General features: G+C 38.1%; 1 protein-coding gene across 3 annotated transcripts in view; it reads left to right on the forward strand.

Moving 5' to 3' along the window:
* Positions 1-5334: 5334 nt before the first annotated feature.
* Upf2 (UPF2 regulator of nonsense mediated mRNA decay) overlaps positions 5335-16604 on the forward strand; it is a 118717-nt gene continuing 107447 nt past the window's right edge. For all 3 annotated transcript variants that reach the window (XM_063260146.1, XM_063260147.1, XM_063260148.1), the window contains exons 1-3: positions 5335-5456; positions 10726-11102; positions 13135-13914. In XM_063260146.1, the coding sequence (XP_063116216.1) occupies positions 10744-11102; positions 13135-13914 (1139 nt within the window). In that variant the 5' untranslated portion in view covers positions 5335-5456; positions 10726-10743. The remainder of the gene's footprint in view (positions 5457-10725; positions 11103-13134; positions 13915-16604) is intronic.

Raw genomic sequence — 16604 nt, forward strand, 5'->3', positions numbered from 1 at the left:
ACAGCCATCCTCAGCGATACTCAGGCCCTGAGCTCCTTGGACGACAAGCACAATCGGCGGGTACATGCCAGGAACCCACAATGCCTCCTTAAGGCCTCAACCCTCAACACCTCCCTTCTTTCCCACCTATTTATCCTGGCAACTTTCCTCAGGTGGAGTATCTTCACTCAATGCCATGCTGATGTAATCCAGCTGGCATTAAGTTGACCATCAATTCTGAATCCATAACACCCACATCACCCTTTTGAGATTTCCCATTAACTTTTTTTTTGTAGGTACTGGGAATGCAACCCAGGATCTTTCATTTGCCAGGCAGCCACTTTGGTGCTGAGCTAAATCTCTGGCCTTCCCATTAATTCTTTAGGGATGGTCCACCTCCTACACCCACTAAGACTAAAACTAAAACTGCTAAGATTAAAAAACACTATAGGGAAATATTCTTTTTAGCATGGGATCATCTCTGTTCTCTTGAGTCATCCCAGGTTTATCTGTTGTCCTTTGAGTCTTGAACCTCTGAGTCTTCAGCTGATTTTGAATCTTCCCCCAGCCCCTCCTGTCATTGTATATAACCAATAAATAGTGGATGGCTTGGCGTATCTGTCTCTGCCCATCCTGAGGCACTGACCTCTGCCCCTCCTTCATGTATTACTAAATTTGTCTGTTTCTTATTTCATCCTTCCTTTGTACCCCTTATACAGGCAGTTGGGGATCCTGGTAATTGTTACAGCTTCAAGAATAAAAAAACTGATTTAAACCAGTTAATTAATCCAAGTTCAAATAGCTAGTAAATGTTGGCACTAGAATTTGAACTCATGCAGCCCAATGCAGAGCTGTGTGTTCTTGCTTTTCATCACTGCTTCCTAACCAGTTCTCTTCCATCCTCTTAAATACCTCAGGTCTTTTACGTTTGTTCTTTTTATCCATACACCCAGCTACAGCAGCTCTTCAGAATCCTCTTCTACTGTCTTAGTCTGTTCCCTTTAACTGACTGACATTTTGGAGTCTTTCCTCACTCTTTTTTGCATCTTTTACTCCAAAAGTTCTATTAATTGTATTCACACTTCCACCCATTCCTCATTTCCCTTCTCTTCCTTCCTTACTCAGTTTAGATTCTGTGATTCTTCCTTATAATTACTGCTGTGAACACTTTCAATTGCCTTATGTATCTATGCAGAGATTTCACCATTTAGTGTCTCACATTTGCTCCTCTTTTCAAAATTCCCACTGTTCTTTCATTTCCCCTCTTGCCTCAAATTTCACTGAAAAACAGGATCAAGGAGAAAGTCCTGGATAGACCCCTTTTATCTACAAACCAATTGGACAAGTGCCCATTAACTGTCTTTTCTCTTAGTATGTTAGGCAGAAATGTTTCTACTTCTCCCTCTTCTCCCTAAGGCATTTTCCCCCCTTGTTCTTGAAATTGCTACTTTCCTGCCACTAAGATTTTTTTTTGGTATCAGGGATCTAACTCAGGAGTTTGCCAAGGAGGCTTTTATGCCACTGAGCTAAGTCTCTGGCCCTCCTGCTATTAAGATTTTGCTTCTATGGTTCTCTTTTGGCTTTTTCCTCATCATCAGAATTTCCCCCTCTACTGGATCACTACTACTAGAACACATCCTTTATTTTTCCAATTTAAATGTACAATAGTGATAGAACAAACTTCTTACACCTCATATTTTAGTTGTATTTCTCTGTTTTTGTTTGAAATTTTTCAAATGTTTGTTTCTTGCCATCAGCAATGATCTAATCTGGTTCTACTCCACTGATCAGCATTTCATATGGTCAGTATTGATTTATGATGTCAATCCATAGAAGCACTTCTTGTCCTCAGACTTTTTGCACTTTTTGTCCTCTGACACTGAAGACAGTAATCTACTTTTCCCAAGGCACCATATTCTTTGGTTTTAGTGATAACACATTCTTTTGGTTCTCCCTTTCCTCATTCAACTTTCTGTTTAAAGACTTAGTATCTATCTATCTATATTTTTTTAACCTCCATATATTTTGAGATTCCTCAGGACTTAGTCCTGGAGCTTTTCTTGACATTGTCATTGATTTCACTCATTCTATGGCTATAAATTTGATGATTACTGAGTTATTAGCATACAATATTTTCCTTTACGATAGTGTGAAAATGACACAGTCAGAAGCCGGGCATGGTGGCACATGCCTGTAATTTCAGCATTCCAGAGGCAGAGGCAGGGGTTTGCTGTGAGTTCAAGGCCAGATGGGCTGCAAAATGAGTACAGGCCAGCCTGGGCTATGAGATGAGTGCAAGGCCAGCCTGAACTGCCTAATGAAACCCTTTACTATCATGTTACTTTTATTGGAGGAGGCATCAAAGCAGAGGGAACTTCATTATTTATTACAGCTGAAGTAGCTTGTTCGGAAAAAATTTGGATGTTAACGCTCTCCTGAGTTCTAGGAAGGGAAGATCACTAAGTTCTTTATTTGGTGATGTGGAACTTAAGGGTGGCTCCATTTTGATTTTTCTCTTTGCAATAAAATGAATTTGGGGGCTGGGGATTTAGCTCAGCGGCATAAGCACCTGCCTTGCAAGCAGGCAGTCGTGAGTTTGATCCCTGGTACAGATAAAAAGGAAAAAGACAAAAAAAAAAAAAAAAAAGAATTTGGGAAAAAAGAAACTATACTCTAAATTTTCATCTTTCTTCCAGATTAGTAAAATGTGGTATGATGTTTTGATGCCATGCATTGCCTGTGACACCAAGAGGTGTACAACCTCTTGGTTTGCTTGGGATATACTGGGTGAAGAATTATCTTAGGCCATATATAGTAACAAACACAATTTTTTTTTATCGGTACCAGGGATCGAACTCAGGACTGCGTCCTTGCAAGGCAGGCACTTATGCAGATGAGCCAAATCCCCAACCCCACAATATTCTTAATACACAAAGTAACTTTTTATTTTTTTAGGTAAACTCTATTCTCTATATGTAGTCTGGGCTGGTCTCAAACTTACAATCTTTTTGGCTCAGACTTCCGAGTGCTGGAATTACAATCATGTGCTTTCCTGCCTAGGTATCCTTTTATATTTTAATACTAAGACAAAATAACACAACATGCCCAAGGGCTCAGTTTGGACACATCTCAGTGTACAGTCTGGCTGAGCCAGGAAGTTTGGTAAGTTAGGTGCTATTGTTAATCAGTTTTGATTTATGGTTAAATTCATTTACAATAGTTTTAGGATGCGATTTGAACATAAGCAGAGGAACACTTGTACTATACTATTTATGTTAATGCTCAAATTTTTAGCTCTTGTCCAGAGGTCACCCTCTTCCAATTGGCCTTTTGTTTGCTAGTTGAACCACTTGGATTGTCTTTTTTGCAGTCTCCCCCACCTCCATGGTGGAGAAAAATCCAGTGTCTTGTTTAGGCTAGGTAAGTGTTCTACCAGTGAGCTCCACCTCCAGCCCTTTCTTCCTCTCTCTTGATTCCCATCTTCACAAGATTTTTTAAACACCCCATTTAAAATGGAAGGCATCCATGGATTTAGTTCAGTGGTCTAAGTCCAGGCCTGGCAAGCACAAAGTCTTGAGTTTGATTCCTGGTACACCATCTATACTGTACAGTGTTTTTAAGCAGTTCTTTGTTAATTATCTATCAATGTGACAGAAGAACAACATTAATCGTTCTTTTGTTACTGTTTGATGATTGACTTAATGCAGTTTAAAAAATTTTTAAATATAGTAAGTGCCAATAGTTTGAGAGAGTAATATGCAAAATAACAACAAATGATACACAAAGCAATAAAGAGACAGGGGCAAAGGCTGGATAAAAGGGAATCTAATCCAGCGTGATAGTGCGTATCTGTTACCTCAGCATTCTTTGGGCTGAGATGGGGGTATTCTAAGTAGGACCAGCCTGGGCAACTTGGCAAAGACTCTGCCTCCAAATAAATAATATAAAGGGCGGCGGTCTAGTTCAGTGCAAAGGCCTTGGATTCCTGGCCCAGTACCGGAAAGCGAAGGGTGGAGGTGAGGGATGGACCCAGATCTACCCGATCGGTTTGCATCTTTTTTTATTTTTTTGTCTTTTAGAGATGAGGTCTCCTTACACGGTTGAGGCTGGTATCGAACTTGCAACCATCTGCCTGCCTTAGCCTCCCAAGTGCTGGGATTACAGGAGTGTGCCATCACGCCCGGCTCAATTTGTATCTTTATTCCTTTGGCTTTGGACCACGCAAAAAGCGACCAATACTAACATCCAGTCAGATCATGTTGGCAGATCTCAGCACAATTTCGGAATTGATCAGAAGCACAAGTTCAACTGAAGAGAAATAAGACGCTCATTTTTTAAAGTCAACATTCTTTAGAAATGATGAAACAAGCCTTGCTTTTAAACAGGTAATTTCATTATTTTCACAACTGGCTTGCTGAAATGGGGGTTAGTTCTAAGAACTGAATGGGAAAGGCCTTGATTCCTCCCCACAGAGTTATGATTTTTTTCAAATCCATTTCATTTCAAAGAGAAAAAAGAAAAAAATCAAAACATGTCAATTGGGGCAACAATGGTACATACATTGCACATTGTCATCCCCAAATCATTCACTCTGGGTTATTCTTATGTCAAACACTTGAAGCTGCTTCCAGAATTCCTACCCACCGAATTTTTGGAGTCTTTAGGGTAACTCCTAAATCTAGACCAATTCCTAACCAATTCCATTTTTCTCACCATCTATATACTTTAGCTTCTCCAGTTTCCAAAATTTTCAACCTTACCCCGAATTAGTCCAAACTTTCCTTTTTAAAAGGACCTCTTCCTTTTGGTTCAAACCAGGAAACGCCTCTAAGGATCACGTGACTAAAACTTGTCCTAAATGGCACTCCGTAATTCTGCTATCGCACCGCCCTTCCTTACCCACTATTTGCTCGCCTCCGCCTTATTTTCGCTCCCCTAACCCGCGCAGGAGTTGCGCCTGCGCATCTCCAATTCAGGCGCTTTCCCTTTCCTGGTGACCAATCCACTTTCTACCTCCGGGCCTTGGGACACTCCTCCTCTTTGCTGGGGCCCTGGTTGGAGGGGCTGGTGGTGGCTGCTCTACTGCCTGACTGAAAGATTTGCTTGTCTCATCGAGCCTGGAATTTGAAAGTCACTAAATAGAACATATATGAGATTTTTCTCTATATTTTACACTTCTGAATTAAGTTGAGGACATCGGTATGCCGGAGGGGACGGCTGGGGGAACTCTCGTCTGTTTTCGATCTGGCAGTTGCACGGACAGCTTCTTCCTTTCTTCGTCCCTTCGCCCCGCCCCCACACGCATCCCGGCCGCGCTGGTGAGTGGCGGGCGGAGGGCCGGCGGGCGGAGGGAGGAGGGGGAAGAGGAGGGAAGGCGGGCCCTCAGCTGCGAGATAGGTAGGGGGAGGGGAGGGGAGAGCCGGAGCGCTGGAGTTGGTGCTGGGAAACCCGGGGCTAATGTTGACAACAGGCTCGAGGTGAGTCCCGGGGAGCCTCTTTCCCCTCCGCTCCAGCCACTGGGAGGAAGCGGGGTCGGGGGGCACCGGCCTGGACCCTTACTCCCTGAGGGACCCAAAAGGCGACTCCGCACCCCAGTTCTCTGGGGGCGGCGAGCGGCGGAGGACCACGGTCCGGCGTCGTTCTCTTCAGACCCTCTCTGAGAAGCGCTCTCCGACGCGGGAGTCCCCGGCCCCGCAGGGGTAGACATGGGAGGCAGCAGAGGTGCCCGTCCCGTCTGCTGGGCCGGGCCTTGGGGCTGGATTCGGGGAGTCTGCTGTGGCTGGGGGAAGGTGTTTGGGGACGTGGAGTAGGGCGAGGGGAGGTTGGGGAAGCCCTTCGGGAGTCGGGAGGGAAGCGAGGGGAGGAAGCGGAGAGGCGCGTGTGTGGGAGGCGGTGGAGTGGGGAGATGAGCCGGAGCGTCCGCGGTGGAGAGGGAGTGTGAGGCGAGAAGCTGGGGCTGGGACGAGGATAGCCCGCGAAGGTGACTGGATGCTCCGAGGGAGCAAGAGTTGTGGCGGGGAAGCGTGTTAGGTGTTGAAACGTGAGCCAGAGCAGTAATTGGGGGGAGGTGTGTTTGGGGAAGGGCGTTTGGGTAAAATTGGGGGCGGTGGACACAGGCTGTTTGCTTCCTTTTAATCACTTAGCCTACTCGATTCCTCATTTCGCCTTCAGCAGAGGCTACAAGACTGTTGCTACTGCTGTTGAACTAAGGTAGTCCCAAGATAGTTGGTCTCCAGGTTGGCAAAGCCAGGGTTAGGCGTACACCCTGGAGTGACTGACTGGACCACCAGCTCTTACTTTCCAGGAACTTAGTAATGCAGCAAACAGAAGTAAAATTTCATTGATTGTTCTCATTTTCATAGTTTTTAAGGTGTTCATAAAAATCGTGCAAATCATCCAAAAAGTCATTTTTGAACTATGGTGAAATTTAAAAAGATTTGATTATGTTCTTCGTACCAAAGAACTTTTTAAAGTATAAAGACAAAGACTGGGAGATGCTAGTGTCCTGTTCTGCCCCTAGAACAGTTTGAGTAACACAGAATGGAAGGGTAAAAAGCATTCTTTCACTCAGCAGTATTTTCAGAGCAGTCTAATTGTGATTTCATACATATCCATATGGTAGTTTTCAAAGTAGTATCTCTAAAAGGGAAACATTCCCTTTTGTCTGTCCTCACCTCCTTACTCAATTGATATGTCTTACTATAGTAAGTAGTTTAAGTTTCCTTTGAAAGTTCAGAATATATTTGGAAAACAAAATATATGGTTCAAGTGCCAGGACACTGTTTTGGGAGTTACAACAGTTTTTTAAATAGTTTTTATTTATTTATTTTGGTACTGGGAATCGAACTCAGGACCTTGCGCTTACCAGATAGGTGCTGTGCCGCTGAGCTGTATACCGGGCTCATGGTTTCCTGTTAAAGGCTGTCTGGATACAATTAAATTCAGTAAAATACTTTTGAAAAATTACTTCATTTAAAAGATAACTAATTTTTGTCTTATTTAAAGATGAATAATATCTCTAAACTTGTGACTTTACATGAAAAACTTGGAAACTCTTAAGATGAAATATAGGATGTTGAGTAAAGCTTGCATTTACTAAAATAAGAATTTTAGCATTTTATTAAATATGATTGCTCAGTTTGTTTAATTCATGTATTGCACATGTTCATTGATCTGAATCTTTGTCATATATTTTGGTTTTTTGAATCCTAGAGTCAGGAAAAGAGCAATTGGGAGTCACTAAATTAACTGTAATTGTACTGCTGCTACTGCCTCAGTGTAAAAATTGACAATCAGAATAAAGTCCAGTAGTAGACCTTCTAATTTTGAAAGTCCCGCACTTTATGATGGACTTTTCAGAGTTCTTCGTAAATGAGAATGAACAATTTACCCCATACTTCTCTCCATGCTATTGTAACTCTAACACAGGTAGTAGTATCTCCATTTTATCGCTGAATAAGCTAAAATAAATAGAAAATTTAAGTTGCTCAGTTTTCATAGATAGCAGGTTGCAGAGTTGGGGTGCTAATTGAAAGTCTGACTTTAAAGCCCATGCATATTATTTCAAGTATTTCAACAACTTGTTACTGCTGCTGCAGGAACCTTTAGATTTCTGTCACATTTTTGTTCATTGAAATGTAGTTCCAAGTGTTCTTTGGATGGGTGCTTGTATAAGGATTAAATGATTCAAAGAAGATACCAATACCAAATCTTACAGATTTGTTAAACTGTAGAGCAGGTTTTGTTTTCATTTGCACTTGACTTCTACACTTTATTCATGTAGTAGCTATTTAAGATTTATTGAACAAATGAATATTCTGGAGTCATGAAAACTTGGGATTTCATTGTGTTAATAAATTATGATCTTTTATGAATGTCACATAAATTGCTTAAAATTTTAAAGAATTTGAGATTTAATTTTATCTTAGTAAATGAAGCATTATTATTCTTATTGTCTGAAACTATAGTTATATCCCTGAAATACTAACTTTGCTACTTGTTAATAATTCACATCAGAAATTACAAATTATGTATAAATATATATATATATTTCTTAAATATATATATATATATATTTTTTTTTTGTGCCTTTTTCCTTTTTATCGGTACCGGGGATTGAACTCACGGCTGTCTGCTTGCAAGGCAGGCGCTTATGCCGCTGAGCTAAATCCCCAGCCCCTAAATATTATTTTTTTGCACATGACTAATATTCCTGCATAAGATTGTTATTACCTTGAACATTGTATTGTCTCCATACTTGTTGGTTAGGTCTGCCAAAAAGTTAAAAGTAAATGTTGCTTGACCATTATTAGGGACTCTTCATAGTTTTTAAATTAACATTCCTATGATTTGTCATAGTCAATGTCTACTACCAAGTTTTCGTCTCATAATTTGGTACTCTCCTGGTTCTTAATTTTTGTTAAGACATTGGTCCACATTCCACCTCTTACCAGCAGTGGAGGCTTGGTCAAGTTACTTGGTCAAGTTTTAGCTTACTCACTTATAAAATAGGGGAAACAATATCTACCTCATAAAAATTTTAGTATTAAATGATACAATGTACATAAAATGTTTAGTTTGGTGAGTAGCTATTAATACTATAAAAATTTTTGCTTATTTTTAGGATATATTTTTACATTAAAGATAGGTATTTAATTAAAGATGTATAAGGATTACTAATCATACTGCCAGATAATATAATGTTAACCTGGTCTTCACTCACAAGTTTTTTTGTTGGTCTTTTTGAGACAGGGTTTCACTATGCAAAGTGAGTGCTAGCTGTGTACTACTTTGTAACTCAGGTTGGCCTCAAACTCACAGTCATCCTCATGAGTACTGGGATTACAGGCATGCATAGTTTTTCATATTTTAGCAGTGATTGTTTAAGTAAGAGTAATAACCATTATTTGTTTGGAGTTCCGCCAATCCGGTTAACTAAAGCCTTTGACTGTCACAATACATAATTACATAGAACATGGCAACAAGGGTGAATAAGTAGAGGAGGAAGAAAAAGGGAAGAGCGAAAATACAGACTGCAAAAATATAAGTAGCCTAGGTTGTCTCTCGATGACACTTTTTTTTTTTTTTGCTAAATTCTTACATACTTATGAAATATTTATATAAATATTTTGGTTGTTAAGTTTTTATTGGTGTAGTTTAAAACCTGTGTTTGAAAATCTTTAAGAATATTTTGTGTATCTTTAGCTTGTAGAAGTTTGAGGAATTTTATGCTTTTGCAGTAGAAGTTTGATTTTCTTATGTACAGTCTTCAGGTAACTTAGTTAAAACATGAAGATTATCTGTACAAGAAGTTACATTAGAAAATGAAGTATGAATGGAGAAGTACATTTTCAGCAAAGAAAAATCCTGAATTTTGTTGGGAAACACAATTTTGGTTTCACCATTTGTTATGTCTAGTTAACTATAGGACCTTTATTATACACTGATGTCGTCCATTAGAAGTTACTATGGTGTTAGAAATGTTTTGTATTGTCCTGTACAGTAGCCATTAATCACATGTAGAATTGATAAATTAAAATATGGGTGGTGATTGAAGAACTGAATTTCAAATTTTATTTAACTTAGGTTAATTACGTTTTGACCTGATGGTGATTTTTTCCCCCCGAGATGTTTGGCAATATGTGTAGTTTGTATTTGCCTGTCAAGTGTAGGGATATACTACTTAACATCTACTACCTAAAAAGCAGTTATGTGTTAAACTTCTTTAAGTGCATAAGATAGCTTTCTTAACTCCCAAAAGGAATAATTATTTTATGGAGGTAGGTGGGATGTAGCTCAGTTGTAGTGTGCTTTCATAGCATTCCTGAGGCTCTGGGTTTGATACCCAGGACTGAGAGGGAGAGAGAGAGAGAGAGAAAGAAAACTATTATCTTGTTTAAATTACCTGTCGAGCTGAGGTTTAGAAACTCTAGGTTGCTGGCTACTCTGCTGACAGATACAGATCAGATTATACAGATATTATAATCACTATGTTTATTAATATTGGCTAATACTAATGAATTGTAGATCTGGTCTAATTTGAGATGTTATTATCTAAGAACGTTGAGCAGTAAGGTAGGCTCAGCAGTAAGTGGGTACAGCCCAGTGACACAGTGCCTGCCTGGCAAGTAAATGGTCTTGAATGTGATTCCTAGTACCAAAAAATTAAAAAAAAGCAATGAGATAAAATTTGCTAATCTTCTAGTCTCTGTTTTGTTTATTGGTTTGTGAGAGGCAAGAACATTATTTGTTTCCCTTGTCTGGCTTGAGCACTTCTTTCTATAGAATATTGTATGAAGTAATGAACTGGTCACTCTTAACAGTTATGAAATGATGAGGTTCAAAAAGACTCAAAATGTTCTCAGAGGGCCGGGGATTTAGCTCAGTGATGTAAGCACCTGCTTGGTAAGCGTAAGTTCTTGAGGCCAATCCCCAGTACAAAAAAAAAATGTTCTCAGATTTATAATAAAGTATTTACAATTAAATTTTATGTTTAGAAGTTGACAGTGTTGAATCTGGGTACATGGAAGTTCCTTGTACTTTTATGCTGAGTTTTTACTTAACAAAAAGTAGTACTTAAAAATAGGCATAACCAGTAATGATAGAATATGGAGTGTGACATATTCTACTAATACATTTTCTATCATTGCTATTTACTTAAGCTCACAATTACTAAGTTATTGGGTTTTAAGCATCACATTACTAAATAAAAGTCACTATATTTACAGTACTTTCTTCTTTTTATAGATTGTTCTGGGTCACATAATGCCAGCTGAGCGTAAAAAGTCAGCAAGTATGGAAGAAAAAGAATCTTTGCTAAACAACAAGGAGAAAGACTGCAGTGAAAAGCGGCCAGTGAGCAGCAAGGAAAAGCCAAAAGACGATCTCAAAATCACTGCCAAGAAAGAGGTCAGTAAGGTCCCTGAAGACAAAAAGAAGAAACTGGAAGAAGATAAGAGGAAAAAGGAAGACAAGGAACGCAAAAAAAAAGAAGAAGAAAAGGTAAAGGCAGAGGAAGAATTAAAGAAAAAAGAAGAAGAAAAAAAGAAGCATGAAGAGGAAGAGAGAAAAAAGCAAGAAGAGCAGGCGAAACGTCAGCAAGAAGAAGAAGCTGCTCAGTTGAAGTAAGAAAATTTATTGATGTAAAGGAATGGGAAAATTGGAATAATTGGTATGGGAATGATAAAATTTCCTGTGTGTAGCTCCTGGACATCTGAGAGTATCTAAACTTGTTTTGTAGGTTTCAGTGACTAAACTAATGCTAAATGCTTTATTAATGTAAATAGTAGTAAAACTCTTCATAGTTTATGAGATATAATCTGGATTGTTTTTGTTTTTTAAAACTCTTTTATGGTATTATAACACTGTATTTTCATCTGCCTTTCGAATAGAACCTTAGGTCCCACAGATAGTAGTAGTGGCCAATCTTGGAATATAGATTGCCATGATTCTTTTTTTTTTTTTTTTTTTTTTGGTGCCGGCGATCGATTGCCGTGATTCTTAAGAGCTTTTTGCTTGTTAACTTTATCTTTAAAAAAATTTGTCGTTCATAAAGATACTCTTTCTTTCTTGCCCTTATACCATTGAGCTAAATCCCCTGCCAAATATCGGAACTCGCAACTTTGTGGTTGTCAGGTAGGCACTTACGCTGCTGAGCTAAATCCCGTCCCCCTAAAGGAAATGAGAATATAGCAAGGAATATGACATATTTCCTTTCTTTTTCTGAAACTATTGTGCTCTTAAGTTCTGTACCCTATCTTAGACTTTTTTTTTTTTTTTTTTGTGGTACTGGGGATCAATTGAGCTTACAACCTCATCTTACCAGGCAGGTGCGTGTGTTGCTGACTTAACCCTCTGGCCAAAGATACTCTGTTTCATAGTAACTTTTTCCCCCTTTTTCCTTCTATCAAAAGAGCTCAAACAAAAATCCAGCTTTCTGTTGAGAAAAGTTCAAACACATGCAAAAATAGAAAGGTAAAATGAACCAATCCCTTTTTACCTAATATATTCAACATCAACAGTTACCCAATTTTAACCCCTAGATTATTTAAAGCATCATGTTATTTTACCTATAAAAACTTCATTATATATTTTAAAGTCTTTTCAGTTGGGTTACCTATGTTTTCCTAATATGTAATTTTACTGCCAGTCTTGTGTTTGTGTATACCTGGGAAATTTTCAAGAGTTACTCAGCTGTTCATGTTCCCAGTGGTAAATGCAGCCTGTTAATGTAGTGTTAGTTTTCAGTGGAAAAATCATAGAACTAGGTTAACTCAATTTTTTGTATCAGATTTACTTTTTTGTACATTTATATTTTAAATTTAATATGCTTGTGTCTCAAAATTAGATTGTCACCTCCTCCCACCCCATCCAAGTTATTTTATTATTTTTACAATTTAAAATTGTTCCATCTTTTAGTGGAAAAATGAGTGTGTGTATTTTTAATGATTTTTCATATTTTATGAAAGGGTTTCTGCTAGTTCTCATGTGATTCGTTCCCAAATTTTCTACTTGATCATACTTGAATTACAAGCCAAAGGCTAGCAAGTACAGTATTGTATGAAAGGTTTGGTTACTGCTAAGTATGGAAAAACAAATATAACATTTAAAAACATTTTTAATGCATTCTCTTACAATACTTACTGTTCAAAATATGTTTTCTATTTCTCCACAGTGCTTTTTTTTTTTGGTCGGAGGGAGGAGGGAGAGTAGGGTCTTGTTACATAGTAGAGAATAGCTTTCAATTCACTGTGGCTGAGCTCAAACTCATAACCATGCTTCTACCTCAGGCTCCTGAGTGCTGGTATTACAGGTATATACCCCACGCCTGGCTGATAGTGTTCTCAAAAGTAATGAAAATGGCTGGGCATGGTGGTGCATGCCTATAATCCCAGCACTTAGGAGGCTGAGGTAGGAAGACGCCAGGGGTACACAGTGAGCTCAAGGCCAGTAGTGAGACCCTGCCTCAAAAAGACAAATAAATAAATAGTAATGAAAATACATTTTATATCTTTAGTTCCGCTTAGATGCTGATACTTGGATGATTTTTTTCCTTTGAAGTTTAAAGTCTTAAACAGGATTAATCTTAAAGGATTAATCAGTGGTGCTTCAAAAAACATATACACTGTTTTATTTGTGTTTTTGTTTTTTACATAGAGAAAAGGAAGAATCTCTTCAGCTTCATCAGGAGGCTTGGGAAAGACATCAGTTAAGAAAGGAACTTCGTAGCAAAAACCAAAATGCTCCAGACAACCGACCAGAGGAAAATTTCTTTAGTCGCTTGGACTCCAGTTTGAAGAAAAATACTGCTTTTGTCAAGAAACTAAAAACTATTACAGAACAACAGAGAGACTCCTTGTCTCATGATTTTAATGGCCTAAATTTAAGCAAATACATTGCAGAGGCTGTAGCTTCCATTGTGGAAGCCAAACTAAAAATCTCTGATGTGAACTGTGCTGTGCACCTATGTTCTCTCTTTCACCAGCGCTATGCTGACTTTGCCCCCTCACTTCTTCAGGTCTGGAAAAAACATTTTGAAGCAAGGAAAGAAGAAAAAACTCCTAACATTACCAAGCTAAGAACTGATTTGCGTTTCATTGCAGAATTGACAATAGTTGGGATTTTCACTGACAAGGAAGGTCTTTCCTTAATCTATGAACAGCTTAAAAATATTATTAATGCTGATCGAGAATCCCACACTCATGTTTCTGTGGTGATTAGTTTCTGTCGCCATTGTGGAGATGATATCGCTGGACTTATACCTAGGAGAGTAAAGAGTGCTGCTGAGAAGTTTAATTTGAGTTTTCCTCCTAGTGAGATAATCAGTCCAGAGAAACAACAACCTTTCCAGAATCTTTTGAAAGAGTACTTTACGTCTTTGACCAAACACCTGAAAAGGGACCACAGGGAGCTCCAGAATACTGAGAGACAAAACAGGTGATTTTCAAATGTTTCTCAGAATTGAGGATTTTGGAGCACATACTTAAAAATGTTTAAAGTCTTCATGCTACTGAAAGAACTTACGGAAAAGGGCTCCTTACAGGTGATTTCTTAACATTCCAGGAAAATTTCAAGTATAATAGTCTAAATATTCATGTTTAAATTTGAATCTACAGTAGATTTTGTTTCTGATATTTTAAAAGAAAAATCTAACAATTCATGATAATTTTGCTTTGTGGGTATTTTTTCTTCCTGTGATTTCAAAAACTTGAGAAAATTTTCTGTCACTTGATAATGTTTTTTCTGTGTTTTGCTGTTTTCTCTAACAGGTTTGCTTTCATCGTTTTGTATGTTAAGTTGTTAATGTTACTATTGCTTTTTTTTTTTTTTTAAGAAAATGAGTCGTTAGTGGTATTAAGATCAGAATTTTGAGATACTGCATACAATTAGCAGTGAAAAAATTTGTTAGAGTGACCATAAAGTATATTTATAGAAATGTCCCTGGGGGCATTCATTTAAAATTCTAAAATCATAATGTACTGTGCCCATAGTAATAGGTAAATAAACTAGGCCTAGGGTTCAACTTTGTTAGTAAATATTGTAAACTACAGCATCTCCATGGAGAAGGAATTAATAACAGAAAAGTCAATTATAGTATGTAGTATAGTATGTATCAGTGGAGAGTAAATGTGGAGAAGGGCTAAGGTTGTGAAGAAAGGAGTATGAACAGTAGTATGTAACTGAGTGCTTTCTAACTAGTTTAATTGTATGATTGAGAATCTGGAATTGCTATTAACCACAAATTGGTATGAGAGAGGACCTTTTTTGGTTCCCAGAAGTGTGCAGTGGGGAAAGACTACCATAGTTTCAGTAATTACCACTGGAATGTGAGTGATGTAACCAGGAAAGAAGACACTACTTTTGTTATGCCAGTAATAGTATGAGTAGGACAGACAAAGTCAAGGAAGGTACAGAGATGATGTGGCTAAAGTTACTCAAGTGAGAATTTAAGAAGTCAGTGGTGTTACCAGTGACTCTTTTAAAAAGAAAGAAAATGCCAGGCATGGTGGTACATACCTGTAAATTTTAGCTGCTCAGGAGGCCTGAGTCCAGAAGTTTTAAGACCAGGTTTTACACATAGCAATGCCCTATCTTTAAAAAATTGTTTTATGCTTTTGAATATTAATTCTCACGTATTTAATGCTTCTTCATTATTTCTATAATGCTTTGTCATTTTCATAGTTCTTGTCCAGTACTTACAACTTGCTGTATCACAATTCAGACTTTATAAGTATGTTAAAAAAGGGAAGCCAGACATGGCAGTACATTCCTGTAATTCCAGCATTGGGAGACTGAAGCAGAAGGATTGCTTTGAGTTTGAGGTCAGCCTCAACTGCATAGTGAAACCCTGTCTCAAAAAGATTAAAAAAAAAAAAAAAAAACAAAAAAAAACAAAAAACAACAAAACAAATTGGTTACTTTTAGTGTCCACTTTAAGGGTTTATGTTTATTTTTGGCTTCACAGAACTGTAGAAGAAAGAATATACAGTAAGTTACTCCAGTTACGTTTCTAATTCAGGAATCTACTTAATAGATTTCTTACAGAAAAGGTTATTCTTCTGAGTACCACCCAAAAGACCTCAGGACTCTGAACAATTCCAACGTTGGGCACACTTATTTGCTATGAATTCTTTGTTATATCAAGTTGAAATATAATCTTCTATGTGTGATTTTAATTTAGATTTTTTCTGATAAAAGTGGAGTAAAGATACTTAACAGAATCTGTAAACTGCTTACCTGTTTACAGTAAATCCAATACAGAGACAGTAAATATTTAAAAAGTATAGAGTAACTTTCTATTGCCATGATCATCTCACTTTTTTTTTTTTTTGTACCAGGGATGTGCTTTGCCGGACAGGTACTTACGCCACTGAGCTAGATGCCCGGCCCCTAATTTCACTGTATTTTATGAAAGTGCTTGTAATGATTGAAAGGAAAAATTAATGTTTTATGATAGATTGTTGGAGAAGTACTGGTATAGGGCATGTGTCTTCTTTTCCTTCCCATAGCAATAATTTAGAGATTAGCAGGCAGACTGTTCCTCCACTAAATAAGTCCAGGTTGTTAGTTTGTTCCACGATTTCCCGACAATTGTCTTAGATACATTATTTCATATTTGAATAGCTGCTCAAGTTACTGGTGCTTTGTGGTCATTCTTCAGAAACTTGTTTTGTTATGTTTGTTTGTTTGTTTGCTTTTCCTTTGTGGTGGGTTGAGGGGAAGGATGTCTTACTTTTTTTGAGACAGGGTCTTGCTGTGTAGTTCAGGCTGAATTTGAATTCACTATGTAGCCCAGGCTTGTCTTGAACTTAAGGCAGTCCTGCCTTGGCCTCCAGAGTGCTAAGGTTGACAGGCATGCACCATCATACTTGGCTTCATTTATGCATTCTGGTACAAAACTGTTAATCTGTGGCTATTGGAGAAGGTTACTTACCAATATAAACAGATCTTATCATTGAAGTCATTTATTGTAGGAGACTTTGTCTACTTACAGATGTACTCATTTGGGGACTGTGAGAATCTTATTCACAGTCAAAATCAGTTGCCATAAGCTTACTAAATCACTCATGCACTAGATACCTTCAATCCACACAGCTTCTGTTGTGCAGATGGGGATAACTGAGCAA

This window comes from Cavia porcellus, unplaced genomic scaffold (genome assembly GCF_034190915.1).
Source record: "Cavia porcellus strain 051 isolate PalLab524CR breed Dunkin Hartley unplaced genomic scaffold, mCavPor4.1 scaffold_13, whole genome shotgun sequence".
Lineage (NCBI taxonomy): Eukaryota > Metazoa > Chordata > Mammalia > Rodentia > Caviidae > Cavia > Cavia porcellus.